Source organism: Rhynchophorus ferrugineus, unplaced genomic scaffold (assembly GCF_030347505.1).
Source record: "Rhynchophorus ferrugineus isolate W39M unplaced genomic scaffold, kcgeb_rfMv2 rfM8, whole genome shotgun sequence".
Classification (NCBI taxonomy): Eukaryota; Metazoa; Arthropoda; class Insecta; order Coleoptera; family Curculionidae; genus Rhynchophorus; species Rhynchophorus ferrugineus.
In genome coordinates this window covers 2,840,690-2,862,029 of record NW_027472587.1, presented here as the reverse complement: position 1 = coordinate 2,862,029, position 21,340 = coordinate 2,840,690, and the positions used below count along the sequence as shown (strand labels likewise).

General features: G+C 34.6%; 1 protein-coding gene across 1 annotated transcript in view; it reads left to right on the top strand.

Annotated features, from left to right (window-relative positions):
* The first annotated feature begins 16,444 nt into the window (after positions 1 to 16,444).
* The window catches only part of pasilla (RNA-binding protein Nova-1-like protein passilla), a 289,380-nt gene continuing 284,484 nt past the window's right edge, over positions 16,445 to 21,340 (top strand). The window contains exon 1 of the mRNA XM_076412611.1: positions 16,445 to 16,579. Coding sequence (XP_076268726.1) covers positions 16,567 to 16,579 — 13 coding nt within the window. The 5' untranslated portion in view covers positions 16,445 to 16,566. The remainder of the gene's footprint in view (positions 16,580 to 21,340) is intronic.

Genomic DNA, 21,340 nt, shown 5'->3' with positions numbered 1-21,340 from the left:
TTTTAAATTAATTTAGAAATAAATGACATTGTTTAACACAGTTTTATTATAGAAGAATTATACCGTTACCATGATTAGTACACCTTACTAGGATTTATTAATGCAATTTTAAAGTAATATAAAATGTTGTAACGTTTATTAAATGAATAACGAATATTGTAAATAGAAAGTTAACTACAATAATAGATAATATTTTGTTGCCTCTATATATATAACAAATGTGGAAAAATAAAAATAATTGTACAATACTTTATTGTTAATATATAGGCAACTGAAAATACTAAATGTAAAGATATTTAATATTTGTTTTATTCTATGGCTATTATTAGTATAGAATAACTTTTTGTTTGTTAAGTAAAGTTTGATTTTTCATTATAGCAATATAAATGGAATTGCTGCTACTCTATATTTAATTTTAATAGGTTTTAATTTTAGTCTATAAAGCACTAAAATATTATGTTTTAATATAGACAACCAAGTTTATATTATACTCAATGATATCAATATTTGATATAACAATACTAATATTACTTTGTTTTTAACTGATAGTACTGATATTTGATATACTGTGGGCGTATTTGTATTTTGGGCGGATTAATTAACAATGCGTCTATTAAAATAAAATTATTGTTTCAAAATCCTCTAATTAGTAATCGATTTGTGGTAAGTTATGGTATCCATTAATTCAGAATTTATCTGCCATTAGATTGTCGAAGATAAGCCTGAAATATTATAAAGAAGGGTGAATTGGTTTGTTCGGTAGATTCCGTCGACTCACTAAACAATTGCAATATTATTGTTAACTTTTCGTTTCAATAACGGGTATAGTGGCCCGGCTGAAACCCAGTGTTTATAACTAAAAATATTTTTAGCCGACTTGGTTGGCGCGGTGGTAAAGGCGACAGGACGGTCCCCCTACTGCTGCGATAGTCTGCTGGGGCATGGTCATAATTTTTCTGTTTGTGCTTGTTTAAAATTTGTGATTGTCCTTAGATGATCCCAGTTACGCCAGTAACCAGTCTGGGTAAGACCGGAAGTCTTCGGGGATGATTTCTAAGTTGGTGACTCGCCAGTCGATAGGCTTAATAACGAGGATCGCGGTTCGGAGCCCGCGTTAAACTGTAAGAAGACTTTAAAATATATGTAAAAAATATTTTTAACAAAAAAATTGAACCGACTTCAAATAATAAATAAGTAACTCACTAATAATTAAAAAACAGAAAAAATTTAGATTTTTAACACCAAAAATATTTTAAAATTAAAGATATACATAATAATCGTTGTAAAAACTAAATAAAAATTAACAAAAAACCTTATTTAACCTATTTACTACTCGAATTTATATTCTACTAAATACCTACCTAAATCAATTTATCTATTTACATTATTATTTTAACTACCACCAACTGACTACTTTGAAGTCGGTGCCGAACCCAAACGTTATATTAATTTAGATTTCTTTTGTTGGTACTTTAATTTTTTGTATATGTTACAAAATTACATTATTATTTTTGTATTTTGTTATTAAGCTAAATTGTGTATATATAGTAGAATATAAAATACGTGTAGTAGATACGTTAAATAACGTATTTGTTTATTATTATTTAGTTATTTAGTTACAACGATTATTATGTACATCTTTTATTTTATTGTTTACTTTTTAATGAGTTCTTTATTTATTTTTTGAAGTCGGTTCATTTTTTTTGTTAAAATATTTTATTTTCCTCTTTTTACTCAATAAATTACGCAGTTATTTTGTTAAATATTGCAATGGATATCCCAAGTAATAGAACAGCCTGTATGAGGAAGAATAGCAATAAAGAAACAATGATTGAAAATAAGAAATGTTTCAGGCCTTGGGGTCCGATACCTAGTCTAAGTGAACTGACAAATGTTTCAATCTAACTAGAACAAAAAACGTTGCTACCTTGTTGGGAATTGAATCCACGACCTTCGCGTGTGAGCTCAACGTTCTCACCATTACACGACGTTTCTACGACGTCTCATATGGTATGGATAGTGTTTAAAAAGCAAACTGACTGATTTTTACACTAAACTACTTCCGATTTTTCAGCAATAACATTATACACCAATATCTGATTATTTTACGTACCAGTATTGTACGTGCCTTTGAAATGTGTGGTTTTGCCTCGATTTATCATCATCAGATCTTAACTTGGTTTCAATGGGACCACCTCGGAAGTGCACTCTTTCCAATAAAAAAAGAATTTTGAAAATCGGTGCATAATTGACGGAGAAATCGGCGAACATACATTAAAAAAATATACAGCCGAACATAGAACCCCTTCTTTTTCGAAATCGGTTAAAAATAGACAATATCCTCATTGGTAATGAGAGGGCGTTTCATATATACCATCATAATATAAGGTTATTATTTTATTGATACGTTATTTGTGGTATCGATTGCAATATATTCGTTGGAAACACCGTACTGCTAAATTAATTATCATAATTTTTCCTCCAAATAACCTTTTTTTCGAATACATGCTAAATGGATTTGATAAAGTAGCTCATGATTTTAACGTTGTTCTCAATTATATACGAGGGTTAAGCTACATCTACATCTTATTAGGAACAGAAAAGAAACAATTTTGAAAACAATTTTGAAAATTGATACAACATGTATTAATCAATATGTTTTCCTTCATTTTCTACCAATTTGTTGCCATCATTCTGGTAACATGAGGATTCCGTGTCAAAAGAACGTTGGTTTGGCAGCGATGTAATCATCCATACATTTTCGCACTTCTTCAACATTTCGAAACCATGAGCCAGTTTCCATCGATCTGAACAAGTGATAATCAGAAGGCACTATGTCTGGCGAATACGCTTGGTGCGGTAGAACTTCCCATTCGGGCTGCAACATTGCTCATTGGATTTGATTAATTTACGTTGGCCGACATTTGTAATAATATTTTCAGCCTTTTTAACTCGTAGTACATTATACTTTGTTGAACCCACCATATGCACAGCAATACCTACGGCCTTGGTATTTCTTTCTCAGTCTTTCAATCCGTTGTCTTTAAACTCTTTTTGTCTTCCAAAACGTTCTTTTTTATTGACATCAAAATTACCACTTTTATATTGTTGAAACCGAAGTCGACATTTAGGATGTGATGGAGCAGCATTACTATAAGTTTTTAAAATGATTTGATGGGCTTCAAAAATTGATCAAATCAAACACATTTACAAAAGTAATGAATATCGAAAATCACCGAACCATGAATATCACCGACTAAATAATGCAATGCAATGCAGTATTTGTACAGCAAGACTTATTGTCTTGCTATTCCGCTTCAGTATCGATGTGGATGACTTTTCTCAACTTACATATAATACATTGAACTTCTTTCGTCTCCCAGAACGTTCTATTTTATTGGTGTCAAAATACCACATTTACATTGTTGAAACTAAAGTCAACATTTAGAATTTGACGGAGTAGCACTACTATAAGTTTGTAAAAGAATTTTATAGACATCAACACACACGTCATCCAGTGAGCAACTCAATAATACTAAATGGAAAACTGATTTTATGTACATTTGAAATGTAGGCCATTTGTCTATGGCTCTGGTGCTTGTTTAAGCTCTGAGCTGTGATTTTATGTACAGAAGTATCAAAAACATTGAATTTAACAGTTGTGTCAGGTTTAATACTTATTTTTGTCAATAAATATCACCCAATAAAAATACGCAATAAACTTAAAATTAAAATATAATATGTGCTATAAATGGCGAAACACTTACTTCCTATTGCGCAGTTACCAGTATTCTGACAGACAGAAAAGAAGAATAATAATGCCTAGAGGGTCTTGAGATTTGCATTATCACATTCAACTATATGTTTTATAAAAGTGCTTCACTCATAATTAAATTCTTTAACTATAACACACATTATGACGTATTGTAAGTATAACACGGTTTATAACGAATAAAACAACACAAATTTCAGGGTATATGATGGGTATGTTCTTTTTTTCTATATAAAATCAAGGTTCAACCACGTTCAATGTGTTGTTCCATCTATGAACCATAACTAATGTTAAATCCTCAAACGCTCATTTAAAATTTACATCATAATCACAAATCCGCCCATTTTTTCTTGACAGGTTGTATAACTTCATTATAGACGTATAGTAATACGGAGCATCGACTATCGCATTCCTTATTACTTTGTATTGAAACCGTTGAGTGTAAGTACCCCGTAATTGTGTATTGTAGGAATGTTCGTCTGGTCGGTCGGTCGATGTGATTGTTTGTCCGAACACTCACTACTATTTGTGGAAGGAATTTGCACGAGAACTAAAAACACTGCTTGAAGAAGTACTTGTTTATTTCGATTTAAACTGATACATGTGGTCGATGGGAGAATGGACAGGATAGTAGGTTAGGTAGAGGAAGTACGGTAGCGCTGTGGAAGTGGTACTGTTACAAGGGGGTAAAGAAAAGAAAAGAGAGCGAGACGTCATCGTGGTGGTCTTTTATAACGGGGACCCGCATGATACCAATCCACCGGCGTTGTCAACGTTTGAAGTTGCTGTAGGTGAATGCGTGGTGGCCTAAAGGGTAGTAGCGGTCGCTACATCACTCCCCTCCTAGTGGAGCTGCCGTGGAACGTACCTCTATGTATACAGGTTCCGGAGTGCACCCGCAATCACGCAATGAATCGCCTAGGGACTGCTTATGAGATGGGGATCCCAACTTAAGAGAGGAGCTTTACGGGATCAGCTGCCATCGAGTTGTAGCAGGACGTCGTTTGTCTTGGGGCGTTCCGATTTGTTTGAGAGTACCTATAAATGTGGTGCCTTACGTGTCCCGTTTCGTGATGCAAGGTGTTCATGTGTTGATGTTATGTATGGGCTTCTGTGGTTTTCGTCCACCAGGCTAGTCTCGTGGGATAAAGTCGACGATTTGATGTTGATGGGTTCCGTTCTTCGTGCTATCCTTCTATGCACGTATTAAGCACCTGTCGAGTGGCTTATGTTGAGCTGATATACCTGTTAGGCACTTCGATCACGTTGGGGTCACCAATTGTAAGAATGTTTATCTGGTAGGTCGGTCGGAATGTGTAGCTGTCGATGCGATTGTTTGTCCGAACACTCACTACTATTTGTGGAAGGAATTTGCACGAGAACTAAAGACACTGGTTGAAAAAATACTTGTTTATTTAGATTTAAACTGACACATGTGGTCGACGGGCGAATGGACGGGATATTAAGTTAGGCAGAGGAAGTACGGTAGCGCTTTGGAGGTTGTTACAAGGGGGTAGAGAAAAGAAAAGAGAGCGAGACGTCGTCGTGGTGGTCTTTTATGGCCGGGAACCGTATGGTACCAATCCACCGGCATTGCCAACCTTTGAACTTGTAGTAGGTGAATGTTTGGTGACCTAAAGGGTCATAGCGGTCCTAGCGGTCGCTATAATTTTATTCCGTAGGACCAAGTGGGCTAAATATCGATTAATATCATTTTATTTAAGGTTTAGGGTAAATGATGTGGCTCGGTGAATGGAGGTAAAACGAAATGAAACAGTGGTGTTTACATTATATGACCGTTATTTATTGGCTATATAAAAAAAATTTGAAAAATACAATTAGATAAAATGGATGGCAGCGGTGTTACCTGGAGATGAGGCTTGGGCAGTCGATGGTGGCACGTCTAAACCAAACGATGGTTGAGCACTGAATGAATGGAAATACCCTTCAATAACATCCCAGATAAACGTCTCGGGGTTGCCGCCAGCTATTCGTTATCGGGTTCTAGTTGGCGCTGCTGGCACCCCGCCCGTGTTTAACATCTGGGATTATATTTCTGGGTATTTTGTAGACCGTTATTCCACGATGTAAAATTCGACATGCCTGAAGGTCGCTAGAAAGAAAAACTTCAAATTGTGTCAGTTGTTTTAGTTTAGCAAGTATGTGCTTCTTTCAACTTAGACGTTGGTCTAAATGCACGCCAATATATTTAGAATCCTCTGTATGGGTAATTGATTATTAATATTCACTGATGGACATATTCTTCTGCGCAAGTTAAACTCACATGGGATGATTTTGTTTCATTCATACGCCTAAGGCTAAGTTTTAATTAACAGTTTATTTCATTAAGGTGTGATTGGCGCTTCCTTAACGCTTTATTAGGTCCTGGTGAGATGCTACTGAAACATAGTAGTGAATTTTGTGGTCGGTAGATCAGCAGTATACAGGATACAATACTAGACAAATAAAAGACAATACAGGACAACATCCAGTACACTGCCTTGTGAAATTCGTAAATATGTAGGTTGTAGTTCAGTGTGTTTATAATCTTGTTTCATACTAAACGGTCTTCAAAAAGTCAAAAAATTTATCAAACAAGATTCAAAAATGAGGGAGAGGATTTTTTAGTTTATCTTGCAGCCTTCTGAAATAATAAAAATATATTTGTTTTAGATTATTGCAAATAATCATAGTTTTAGTATTTCATGATTTTTTCTTGATAAGTGAAATAGATTTGGTGTCCTGTAGAACAAATAATTAGCTTTAAGTAATTATAAAGAATACATAGTTTTGGTTTGATGTTTTTGTGGTTCTTAAGCGTAATAAATATATAACATGAGCTAAATATATCTTAACGAAATATTTTAGCACATTTATCAGATAATAGATAAACATTCTTGTATACGTGTTATATATGTGCAACCAAACAATATTTCCCTATTAACTAATACCATTATAATACGATACGATAATCCATTATTTTCTATCTAAACATAAAAATATCGAGCTGATAAGGAAACAGCATATTATGGCGTTTATGTAACGAGATATTATGTATTTATTATCTATAAATAGAAATAAGCTGGAATTTAAAGGAAAACGGAAAATATCGGTGAAGTAAAAATATTCAGAATCTGAATCGGAACATATCGAAACTTAACGTCAATATTATCGTTAATAGATCAAAAATAAAGACGATTTGTATCGTTTAGTTTCAATTTAATGCTTCAGTTTTGATTAAAGGGAGTTATTATAGAAAATTATTTTCGATTTTTTATATTTTTGAAAGTGAATTTTGTTCATATACATTTCAAATACTAATCAGTGATATTATAATGATTTATGGACAGTTTTGATCATGAAGTTTTGTTACATTTCTGGTATAACCATAATACCGTTATTATAGAATTTCATAAGCCTCTTTTGCGTGTTGATAAAATATTGCCTTTTGAAAGGAAAAAATACGGTTGAAGTAAAAACTTGGCTTGATGCCGAGTTTCCGGATACTGCCCCACGAACATCAACCATCAAGGATTGGTATGCTAAGTTTAGATGTGGTGAAATGAGCACTGAAGACAGTGAACGCAGTGGACGCCCTAAAGAGGTTATTACCGACGAAAACATTAAAAATTTCACAAACTGATTCTGAATGACCGTAAATTGAAATTAAATGAAATAGCTGACACTTTAAAAATATCAACTGAACGTGTACATCATATTATTTATGAATATTTGGGTATGAGAAAGCTCTGTGCAAAGTGGGTGCCACGTGAGCTCACTTTTGACCAAAAACAACGACGAGTTAATAATTCGGAGCAGTGTTTGAAGATGATCAAGCGTAATAAACCCGAGTTTTTGCATCGATATGTGACAATTGATGAAACATGGCTCAATCATTTCACTTCGAAGTCCAATCGACAGTCATCCGAGTGGACTGCACGATGAACCCGCTCCAAAGCGTGGGAAAACGTATCAGTTGGCTGACAAGAAGAAAAAGAAAGTGCTGCTTCATCAAGGCAATGCACCGTATCAAAAATCCAAGATATGGGCTTCGAATGCTTCCTTATCCACCGTATTCTCCAGATCTGGTCCCCAGCGATTAGTTCCTGTTCTCAGATCTCAAAAGAATGTTCGCTGGGCAGAAATTTTCGTCGAATGAATAGGTGATCGACGAAACTCAGGTGTATTTTGAAGCAAAGGACAAATCATGCTACCAAAATGGTAACGAAAAGTTGGAGGGTCGCTATAATCAGTGTAAAAATAGTGTATAAAAAAACAAATTTGGCAAAAAAATGTGTTTTACTCTGGTAGGCCGGGGACTCTTCAATTGACATGTTATGTTAAGGTCTGGCAATTGTGCTGCCCAAAGAAGATGTTTCATTCTGATACTCCTCAAGCTAAGACTGGATCTTTTTAGATGTGTGTTTGGACGCCTTAACATTTTGGAATATGACAATGTTTTCCACATCAATATGCTAATCATGGTAAGAACTTCATCGCTGACGATGTTGATATATTCATTTGAAGTAATCTGGCCAGTGATATGAATAATAGTACCAGTAATAGTAATTGTCGTCCAAATCATAACGGAACATCCCCAATGCTTGAGTGTACAGCTGCTTTTGGAATTCTCTATACATAAACCCGTCCGTTTGTAGGAAACAATGTAAACAGTGATTCGTCGGACCATATCATCAAGTATCTAGGTTTTATGATCGTTGTTATAGAGGGTATATATATCCTTCAAGATTTGCTATATAAACGATACAATACGTACACGTCGCATCATTTAAATGGAAACTGTGTTACCAAAATGCAACAAGATGTTCTATATTGCAAGGTGTTCATATTATTTTGTTTATCCTATGCCTATATGTATAATATTATTAGACGCATGCGACTTTACAGCTATCTATTAGGAATAATCGAAATTACTTTTTCTCCAATTCCCTTGTAGATGTGTAGCGACTTAGGTTTGACATCTCAGAACAGTATATGAATAGAGTAACCTCACGGAATAGCGACATACCCAGAAAATATTATCTCAGATGTTGAACACGCACGGTGTGCCAGCAGTGACGTCCAGTAAACGATAATAAAGATCTGGCAACCGCGAGACCTTGATCTGGGATATTATTGAAGGCTACTTTCAAATCATTCAGATCATCGTTCGGTTTAGACGTGCCACCATCGACTATCCAATCATCCTTGTCTTCAGATAATACTGCATAGCTCTCGTTCATCTATTTGTATTTTCTTAATATTTTATAACGTCAATAAATAACGGTCACATAATATAACCACCACAGTTTTATTTCGTCTTATCTCCATTCACCGAGCGATACATTTACCCCCAAAGATGTTACTCCTTTTACCAACTAGGGGTTTATCTAGAGTGGACCTACAGTTTAACGTGGGCTCCGAACCACGGTCCTCGGCATTAAGCCTACCGCCTGGCTAGTGATTAACTTCAACTCCAAGATATCCAGCCCTTTACAGCCAGATTAATGGTGTGACTGGGATCATTATCTTTGTCGGATTTTGCACTCTTGCCTAGGACAATCATAAATATTAAACAAATACAAACATAAATTTACGACGATGCCCCAGCAGGATTCGAACCCGCGACTATTGCAACAGTAGGTGGACCGTCTTATCCCCTTAACCACTGCGCCAATCAGCTATACTGTCATTGTATTGATAGTAATAATAACATTTATGAAAAGGCTAGTTTCAGATAAATTATTATTATTATTATTAGAAGTTTGTAGTTACTTGTTGCTGGCTTTCCCATCGATATATACCTCCGAGGATAGATTGCTTCCATGGCGACTGTCGCAGTCGATCTCTTCATGAGATATCTACCAGGGGGTTGTTCTGACTCTGGCAGTATCAGCACCCAATTTAATCAATATAAAATTGAGAAATATCTTGAACACCTTTTCATATTCTCGGACGGTTCCAAAAGCGATGACCATTTGGGGGCAGTATTGACATCGGTGATGTCGGAAGGACACTTCAGGCGCACCGTTTCATCGAGTGTATGGACGGCTGAACTGTTTGCCATGTATAGGGCCCTGACGTACGTACAAGATGTGCAAGACAACGATTAGTTATCGCCTCCGATTCAATGAGCTCCTTAAAGTGCCTCCAACCATATCTACCTCTACACCCGCTAGGAATGCATCCGTGAGCTAACCTCTAAATTGGAAAGGAGCGGCAAAACTATCACCTTTATGTGGCTCCCTTCTCACTCTGGGATCTTTGAAACTGAAAGAGTGGATTGCTTAGTCAAGAAGAGGCCGATGACTTGCTGAGAATTTCCTGTTCTGGAGTAGAGATATGAAGCATCACTCTACTAGAATCTTTAGACATCAGACCAACTCAGGTGGGATTTAACAGAAAATAACAAGCTTTGGGAGGAGAAAAAAAAGTATTATCAGAGCGGGCGCAACTTAAGCTTATTCTCGCGTCTCAGAATTGGTCCATGAGTTTCTCATTAAGGGAAGAACTGTCAAGAAAACACATACTAATCGAATGCCGAAGATACAACTCGTAAACACGGTTGGTCAACCTGGGAGAGATGATGGACCAATACCTTAGGCTGGAGAACCTATACAAGCTGATTAATTTTCTAACCGCAATAAGACTTCTACTAGAAATATAATAGCGTGCATCTATGCATGTTCGTTTGCATTTTTTGTATCTTGTATCCTTATTACCGTCATGGGTTATGCGACCGTTATGCTGTAGCATTCATATATTCATGTATCTGTATGCTTTTACATATTTTGCTTGTCATCTTACAACATACTTGTAATAACATTGTATACTTTAACTTATACAGTAAATGTCTTGTATATCTGAAAATAAACCCAACTAGACTATAAATAGTCCCGGAGGCTGATGGGTCTATAATATACAAATAAGTAAATAAATAAATAAATGATTACCGCTTGCTCAGATCTATATAGTATGGCAGAGTATGCCATTTGTTTAGCTGCCGAAGCAATGCGACAATGGAATGGAGAATGGAAATGAAAAAGTTGGAGCAAATATTTCAATTAATATATATGGTACCATATTTTCTAGTAAATTCAAAATTAAAGTGAAAAAAATGTTTAGAGTACATGTAAGTCTCTAAGAGATAATCTCTAAGAGTTGAAATAGACTTACAATAGCAGAAATACTGGAAATATATGCAAGCCTAGATGAGTGTTTTATTTTGCATTTGGGTAATTCCTTTATTAATTATATATTAGTCCAGCAGGTTGCTCGGTATATTAAATCTTCTTTTTCGTACTGCCGCGTTTTAAAATGTTCGAAAACATCGCAACAGTACAGTCGGAGAGAAAAAATGAAAGAACAAGGATTTAATGCGAATTATCCCGCCCATCTATTCGAAAAGTCGGCGTTTAGCTTAACATTAACGTCGACTATAAATTCCATCAGTCAGATTTAGACCCCGGGGCCGTTTACTTTCTTAAACAAAAGCTGAGGGTATTTTCCAAAGGTTTTCCACCCTTTTAAAGAAAGCTCGGACATTCAGAGCGTCTCTCTTCACAGAACAAGTTCCTTATTATGAGAGGGAAAAAATCAATATTTGCACTTTGGTTTGTATAGAGCCGACTGACCTAAAAACTATACGACATATTATACTAACTTCCATGGAAATTTGTATATTTTGTTGAATTTATAGTCGGTGGTTTATGATCGCTTATACTGCCCTACAAAAAATACTGTCAGTGATTGTTTGATTGAAAGATTATCTTTTAGACAAAAAAAAAACGTTTTATTTCTCAGCATAATCTGCTTTTAACCGATATATTTAGCCCGGTGTTTTTCCAATTTTTTAATGTTTTTTAAATAAGAGGTTTTAATCCCTCCACGCCCTCAAAATAGGCGTTCGTGTCAGTAATAGCCTTTTTATTCGACCCAAATCTCTTACAACTACCTAAAATTTTCTTCGGTTTGAAGCTGAATATCGCTAAACGCTCTTTTGAGGAACAATCGTGGCACTAGATAGTTTTTTCATATCCCATGAATATTTATGTGAAATGTGGTGTACCCGCTCATTTGAGATTCTTACAGTCTCAGTTACCTCACGTACTTTATTCACTCTTCATTAGTCCAATATCAATAAAATGATAACTTCCTAACCAATAAACCACTTCTTAACCATTGAAATTTACTTCTTGGTTTCGGAGATGATGGTATTTTTGCGTAAAAAATAATCATTAATCAGCACCCGAAAATCACTATACGTCGAATATTTCGTTCACAATTATATACACTTCCGATAAAGCAGACACGTTCATTTGTTTTATCTGCGAATAAATGTATTGTTTTTTAAATTATTTAATTAATACATTGTTACTAGTCGTTTCCGTCTAACCTACAAATTGTCTTTATGATAACTAAAATCTAGGTATATAACAAGGAGGACCCATCTCAGTCTCTGGTGAAATAATGTTTATACATGTCCTGCTGATATTTTTAATATATGCACGTCACTACACAACACTACACAAGATCAGATGGTTTGATTCTTTTGAGTACTGTTTTGGTGGTATCCAATAGTTGCAATATTTCAATATTCGTATGAGAATGGAGTCTTTCCTCATGCTCCCTTGCAATTCTTTTGATTTCTTGACTGACTGTGGGTGTCTGAAGGTCTCAATGTAGGTAATCAGTCCTATAGTATTTAGGTGCACCCACAATACCTCCCAGGACTTTGTTCTGAAAAATTTGTATTTTATTTATGTTACTCTTTGCAGAACATCCCCTTAATTGAACTCCGTATGTTTTTGCTTATATAATAGCAATTTATTATGTACTGATAATTGTGACTTTCTTTCAATTAGCCAGTACATTTTCCTATATTTCAATTCTAGTTCCTTTCTTTTCTTCTTTATATGTCCCTTCCAGCGAAGGTTTACATCGAGATTCATTCCAAGATATTTAGCGTTCTTGCTATTTCTTTATTATTGCTATTATTTGTCCCGTTTGTAGTATATCACAAATGTAGGGTAGATAAAACATTGGTCTCAGTACACTTCCTTGTGGTACACATGCTTTAGTTTCTTTTATTGTAGAGTAAGCTTCTTTTTGTTTGACTCTAAACATTCTGGTTGTAAAGTATGATTTTAATAATTCAGTGTGTTGTTTTGGTACCATTTTCTTTAGTTTATCAACAAGGCCTTCATGCCTAACCTTATCGAAGGCTTGCGCTACATCTCAGAATATAGCTGAGCATATGTTTTTACTTTCGTGAGTTTTTTCAATAACATCTGTTATTCTGTGGACCTGGTCAATACTGGAATGTTTGTTAAGAAACCCAATCTGGTGTATTTTCTCTCTATGATAGGTTTTATTCTTTTCAACAGGAGTTTTTCAAAAATTTTAGATATTACTGGCAGCAGTGACATAGGTCTATAGGCTTTTATTTCATATGGTGAGTTTCCAGGTTTTGGGATCATTATAATTTCCGCCATCTTCCATATGCCTGGGACATTTTCATTCTTTGATTTTAACATATAAATATTAATTTAATACATTGATAATAATAATAATTTTCCATGAAATTTTTTGTTTATAAAAAAGTACAATTTGTTTTTCCACATTTCTTCAATTTTATTTCTTTATTATAAATTATACATTCATATACGTTCATCAGGTATTAATAACGTTAACCCACACAAATTGTTTATAGTGCAAAGATCCCTGTAAAACCAGAAATCGGAAATTCCTGCTAACTAATAAATAAATATTGTCAAATATTTTACCTTATTGACTGAATATATCTTGAATAATATTACAGGCAACTGAATAAAATAAAATTTAGGTTTAGTAGATTAATATTAAAATCTTTTTTATATTATTATACGGTACAAGAAACATATTACACAAAATTACATTCACCAGGATATAATAAATTTTATAACATTTTGAATAATCCATAAACTTTATTGGTTATATTTTAGGTAATATTGACCAATAAAGTTAATTCAAGAAATTGTGATAATTTCAGAGTTTTTATCAAAAAATTTAGACGACAAACAATGGGAACTCTCTTACTTATAGAATAAAACTGCTGGAATTATATCTAAGTTGGTCACTAACCCATGGGTAGGCTTTATGCTAAAGACCTTGGCTTGGTTATTAACGGATGTCTTCTGGAATGGTCTTTAAGTTGATCTTTGTCCAGTCGTTAGATGTACTACTGGGGACTGTGATTTCGACCCACGTTAAGCGGTAGGTCCAGTCCAGATAAAGCCTAGTTGGTAAAAAGAAGACTCAAAAATAATACCATATGAATCTTATTTAAGAATGTGTAGCGACCTTGAGGCATGTCGAATTTTACATCGTGGAATAACGGTCTACAATATACCCAGAAATATAATCCCAGATGTTGAACACGGGCGGGGTGCCAGCAGCGCCTATTAGGACCCGATAAAGAATAGCTGACGGCAACCCCGAGACGTTTATCTGGGATGTTATTGAAGGGTATTTCGATTCATTGAGTACCCGACCATCGTTTGGTTTAGACGTGCCACCATCTTTTGAACTCTTAGAGATTTTTACATCACTGTTTAATCATCAGCGTCTTGGCTAAACATATCTTTCGGCGCTATGTTTAAATCATAATGTCTTCCTTCGCTCGCCGTCTCCGTCATATTGGCAGACATTTTGATTTGAAAGGCTTTGGGCAGCTTCGGTCGGATACCATCGTTATTTGTTTTTTCTGAATTATCGTAACGTATGTGACTATGAATTAGTCACAGAGCAGCTCCAGAAGCTAGGTACCGATTGCAGTCACCGTAGACTCGTCATGTCTTCGCCGAGGTAACAGAACGTCTCGTCGTCGAAGAAAATAAGCTACCACGTCGTCGAACAATCGATCTTCCCACAGCGTCGGTTACGGGAGCCCTGTCCGAAAAACAGCTTGTTCTCAACGTCGTTGAAGGACCACATTCAAGTGCCAAAGCAACGATGAAGCAACGGTATCTGTAGGACCGGAAGATGTCAACCCAAGATGTTCAAAACCCTTTTCATGCAGCACATTTAGTTTGGTATATATATTTTTTTGTATTTGATATTTTTTCATACATTTTTGTATTTTTGTTGCTTGGAGTAATTGTATGTAAAATTCTGGCAGGGGAGTATTGTAGAGACCTTGAGGCATGTCGAATTTTACATCGTGGAATAACGGTCTACAAAATACCCAGAAATATAATCCCAGATGTTGAACACGGGCGGGGTGCCAGCAGCGCTAGAACCCGACAACGAATAGCTGGCGGCAACCCCGACACGTTTATTTGGGATGTTATTGAAGGGTATTTCGATTCATTCAGTACTCGACTAGCGTTTGGTTTAGACGTGCCACCATCGACTGCCGAAGCCTCGTCAACAGGTAACTCCGCTGCCATCCGTTTTATCATTTGTATTTTTCACATTTTTTTATATAGCCAATAAATAACGGTCACATAATGATAATTCGCTTTACCTCCATTCACCGAGCCACATCATTTACCCTAAAATGTTTATCTTCGTTTCTTTAATATACATATTTATTAAAAGCGTATAATAGTACCTTATCAGCACCTATCAGCAGCATTATATTTAGATGTAGAAATATTATTTTTTATTTTTGACCTTTGCAAATTCATTAACCTTCCTTTTTTCAATACCGATATTATCATTTGGAAATCTCTCTGTTTATAATATGTTCCCATTTTCTTCTTAGCTTTTTTAGGTTTGCTATAAGATTCAGAGAGTATTGTCTTGTCACTGGTAGTGAATTGTCTGCATGAAGTTGAAGCCAGGGAATCGAGTGCTTCAATAACAGAAGACCTACCTACACCATGAAAACGGCCAACAAAAACCGGCATATAGTTAGATACTGTGAGAAATTTATCAACAACAAATATATAGAAATAGTATTCAGAAATTTTATAAAGAATTCATTATTGAATTGGATGCAAAATTGACCTCTGTTATTAGCAAAAGAAAATTAGATCCAAAATATGCAGTATGGTGGTTCAAAGATTTACAAATAGAAATAAAACGAAAAAGAAGACTTGGAGAAACTATTAAAGGTCAACTGAATAAAATACAGTTTGGAGAGAGAAAAAAGAGAAAAACAATGGAATTATAAACACGCAAGTGATTAAAAAGGAGTCATAATGAGTGAAGAAGAAGAAATAATGGAAAATTGGTTTTTCCGTAGTAATCAACATTGAAAAAATATATCGACCGACAAAAAAGAAAGTGAAAGCACAGAGGAGATAAAATTGAGGAATTACAGAGTGCATGAAGATAAGAGTGCAAATAACATGAAATCAAACACCTTCCAAACCCAAGCAGAACTAAGACAAGGGGGAAGTGTTGGAGAAAACATCAGAAATAATAAGTAATCTATAAATTTGTTACGAATAAATATTTATTAGGTGTTTAAATAATAATTCGTTATGTTCTAGTCACTATATCCTGGAACAAAACACATTGGTGTATACCCTATATCTAGGAAAAGTTTCGAAAAATATCTCATTTGTGGTTTTCATCAGGTATCAACAGAATTTGACACCATTAATTTGACATTAATTATGTCAAATTATTATCGGGGGCAACAATAACAATCTACATCTTAGTAGCTCTAGGATATCAGACCTATTTGTTGTCAATGTGAAATTTTTTGTTGTGTCAGTCATTTCGTTTTATATTCACAAATCATTTCAAAATTTTACGTGTGTGTGAATGATCATCCTAGTGTTCGTTTCACCATACAAAATTTGATGTTTTATTCGGGTAAGTATCAATTATTTCGGCAAATATTTTTTTTCATGGCACCGCTATTTGCAAATAATGGAGCATTCGTTAGGTGGTCCACTATCGAATGTGTTATTCGTTATAATTTAAAACCGATTTTACTGCTAGGTTAATATACGAGTACCTTATAAAGTCAGAAATAGACTCTATGTAATTATTATTAGAAATATCCATCGATAGATGGCGCGATAGAAGAAAAATTTTATTTGTACCATTTAAGATTCATTTAATTTAATATGCAAAGGAATTTTGCACGAACTAGAACAATTATGTTTATATTAAGAAGCGACAAAGATTATTTACAACCAATAATTTGTTACCGTCATTTGAATGAAAACCTGCATTTTTTTTGTGGCTTGTTAAGAACAACATTTTCCAACAAATTTCATACAAATTGAGTTTTTTATTGAAATATATTGCGAACCAATTCATTTATCTTGTATAGGAACATTTTTTAAGCGCACTCCTTCGCCTTTTTATCATAGTTATATCGTTAAGGTATAACGATAGAAAATACGAGTTGAAATGGAACTTTTTTTTTCGTAAATAAGTTGCGTGATTGGGATTGTTGACGGGGTATACTTGAAATTAAACATAAAGCTATAGAGGAAAAAATGAAATATGATGTCGGGATTCATACCATCACGATAATAAATCCATCCACTCTAAAACTAATTTATCATGAGACAAACGGTTTTATCTGTTTAGTTTGGAATCGCTGAAATTGAAATAGTTTTAACGTCTCGTTGTGGTTACAAATTTTTCGAAAAAAGTGATTTCGTCTTTCCTAATGAATGGTTTTGTAGTCACATATCTCCAGTAATTTATATGTTGAAGTCATACTATAGCGCCATAGTATAACAGTCCGTATAATACTTTAGATATAAATGTAGCATCGTTCTTTTATTGAGTTATTACGCCTTGAATATGGTGGCTATTTTCCTCATATATTGCCTATTCTACTTCTGAAATATGTGTGGTGTTTATGGTGATGAATCCTTTAAATGAACGCTAGTATCAGAATCGGCTTGCTCATTTTCCTTCTGGAAATTTCGATGTTGCAGATGAAATTCGCATTGACCATAAAATAGTTTTAATCCCCTTGGGTTCCCCTTGAATTAACAGTGAAAAAAGGATTGAGTGTGCCGTTGTGAATTGAAACGAATTATTATGCATTATAAAATGTGGATATCGTACGACGTATAGCCTGTTCAATAAAACAGTGAACTCACGCCATTAGAACTGATGATGCCGCATCAACTCTGAGTTTTAGTTGATTTTGAATATTATCAAATATAATTTATTTTAATATTATTGTACATCTAATGCTCATATCAAAGGGCTTAAAACTACATTGAACTCCACCTATGAGTTAGAGTACGAGGCGTGTTTTTTTCTGTAGTGGTATCCCTTGGGGTCCTAATCCACTTAATTAACAATTGTATATACAAGTAATATATTTTACTTTCATTAGAGAGCATATTTACCTTTTACGCTTAGCTCTTGTTTCTTTCGGTACAGTGTTTTCTTGTAAAGTCATTTTGATATTACTGTTTTTCTTCCTAGTTTTTTCTGTTATTACCTGTATTCATCTTTCTTGCTAAAACTAGATTTAATCACCGATTTGCATCCCTAATGCATCTGTCATATCTGAAAAACAGTATTATATGACTCCTCACACATATTATGTAAATGCTCAGGTATATTCTGAACAATTATACACGTATTTGTGTACATATATATTTCGCACTTTACAGTAAGATTTCTTATATTTATTATATATTAATTAACAGGACAATTGAAAAGTTTCCAGCCTAGCACACTAGAACCCGGCGCTACTAGAATTAAATCCATATGTTTTTTAGTTAGCCCATAACTTAACCTTCAAAAGATGAGTGTATAAATTTGACAGCTGTCGGATCACATCGGATTATTGTGAAAAAAATGTAAAAAAGGAATTTCGCGTGTTGATAAAATATTGTTTTTTGAAGGGAAAAAATACAGTTGAAGCAAAAACTTGGCTTGATGCCGAGTTTCCGGACACTGCCCCAGGAAAATCAACCATCAAGGCTTGGTATTCTAAGTTTAGACGTGGTGAAATGAGCACCGAAGATGGTGAACGCAGTGGACGCCCAAAAGAGGTTGAACCCCGACGAAAACATTTAAATCCACCAAAATGACCAAAAATTCAATGAAAATCTTATTGGCTTTGTATGTCTCCCGCTCAACTATTTCTCTTTTTTAAAATTTTCCATCCCATTTTTAATCGATACCAGTTAGTCTTTTACAAAAATTATGGTTTCAACGATTTGGAGGACCAAAAGTCTGAAGACAATGGATTGCAAGACTTGTTGGACGGAAACTCTCAAAAAAAGTTCAAACAGCTTAGAAATTAACGAGTCAACTGTTTCCAGATGTTTACATGCGATTAAAAAGATTTAAAAGTAGGAAAAATGGCTACCATATATACGGCAATAAAAGAGTTTTCTGTGTCGTATTGTAACTAAATATTCTACGACAATCTCAATCTTCGTGTTAATTGCTCTTTATAACATATTTACATTACTCACATATAATCTGCAATAGCTTTAACGGCTTACCGAAATAAAGGACTTTGAAAGGTTCATCATTTACCATTAAAATTAGATGAAGTTGTGTTATATATAATATAATAAGATGTCTATAGTAATATTTACTACAGCAACTTGAAATATATCCTTATTGCTTTTCATGGCGGATCCACAGATGTTTAAGAACAAACTGTATCAAAGTTTAATAAAATTCCGAATTAAATCTGACACCATAACCTAACCGTATAAATACATATATTTCTCGGCGTCCTAAAACAGTGCTAATTAACAGAAAATATAGTGGAATATTCACGATGCTCCGAAAGGCAGAAAATTTCCAAGTCGAACATGAAGAAATCAATTATTTATAAGACCATGCTACTTCGAACGTGCCGGACATCTGTTAGATTTTATTACAATCAATGTGGCACCCAAACCAATTTAAATAATTAACTCAGACTACAGTACAATCCAAAATTAATCATAGAAAAATATACAATTAAAAGTTTAAAGAAGAGTCCTACTTATTCCAGATGTGTTCGCTTTTTGTATATGTTAGGCGCTTGCATTTATTCCGATCGTTTTCTCATGTTAAAATGGTATTTATTGGGAATTTCTTTTAATTAAGTACATGTTACATTAGATGTAGTACAATCTTAATTTACAAATTAATTTATTACTACAGTTCTGTTGTACTTCTGTTAATAGACAAACGGCGAGTACGGGATTAATATATCAGTATGTATTTCCTAAATTAAAATAAAACTAATCTACTTAAGCTTAAGTTCAGAATACAGTTATATTAACCACATTAAACAATTTCGTGTGGTTTGGTTCGCTTCAATCTTCTAATTTCCTACGTGTAGTCCAGTAGCTATATTGCTTCCACGTTGCTTTGATTTGGCAACTTTATTTCATGTTTTAAGGGGAAATATCGGATCACTTCGTGTATCCATTTGATTTCGAGGTCATCGTGCAGCTCTTCGTTGGTTACGTATCGATAAGCATTGGTAATTAATCGTAGAACTTTGCTTTGGGATGAGGTGGATTACTAATTGGCTTGATGTTTTAGTGTAACCCCATATTTGCACCCCTTTGGCCCAATTTGGTTTTATGATTGACTAATTACCCAATCTCTTTGATTTTAGGTCATGTTGAGAATATCTTCCGATTGTCTCTCTGACTGTTTTTTTGTCTAACATGATGTATCCTTGAAACTTACCATCGAGATGTATTCCAAGGTATTTAGCTGATTCTGAATGAGGAATCGGGTATCCGTCAAGTGATATAATTAGGTTTTTGTCATTTCGCCGCAACGCAAAATTAACATGGACAGATTTGGAGCCAATAAGTTGTATGTTCTAGTCTCTGGTCCATTTGTAGATCTTGTTTCTACTGTCTTAGACAGAGACACATAACAGGTCATTTGAAAAGTCCCCGGTCCGCGCTACTAGAATTAAATGCGTATGTTTTTTAGCTAGCCCTAACCAAAAGATGCGTGTATAAATTTGGCAGCTGTCATTAGTAGAATTATAGCATTTTGAGTGAAGCAATTGTTGTTATTGTGAAAAAATGGATAAAAAGGAATTTCGCGTGTTGACAAAAATATTGCTTTTTGAAAGAAAAAAATACAGTTGTAGCAAAAACTTGGGTTCCTGTCGAGTTTTAGGACACTGCCCCAAGAAATTCAACCAGACGTGCTGAAATTAGCACCCAAGACGGTGAACGCAGTGGACGCCGAAAAGAGGTTGTTACCGATGAAAACATTTGAAAAATCCACAAATTGATTTTGAATGACCGTACATTGAAATTGAATGAAATAGCAGACATTTTAAAGATATCAACTAAACGTGTACATCACATCATTCACGAATATTTGGGTATGAGAAAGCTCTGTGCAAAGTGGGTGCCACGCGAGCTCACTTTTGACCAAAAACAACGACGAGTTGATGATTCCGAGCAGTGTTTGAAGATGATCAAGCGTAACAAAACCGAGTTTTTACATCGAGATGTGACAATGGATGAAACATGGCTCCATCATTTCACTCCAAAGTCCAATCGACAATCATCCGAGTGGATTACACACGATGAACCCGCTTCAAAGCGTGGGAAAACGCAACAGTCGGCTGACAAAGTTATGGAGTCTGTATTACATAGCGTTATTGATAAT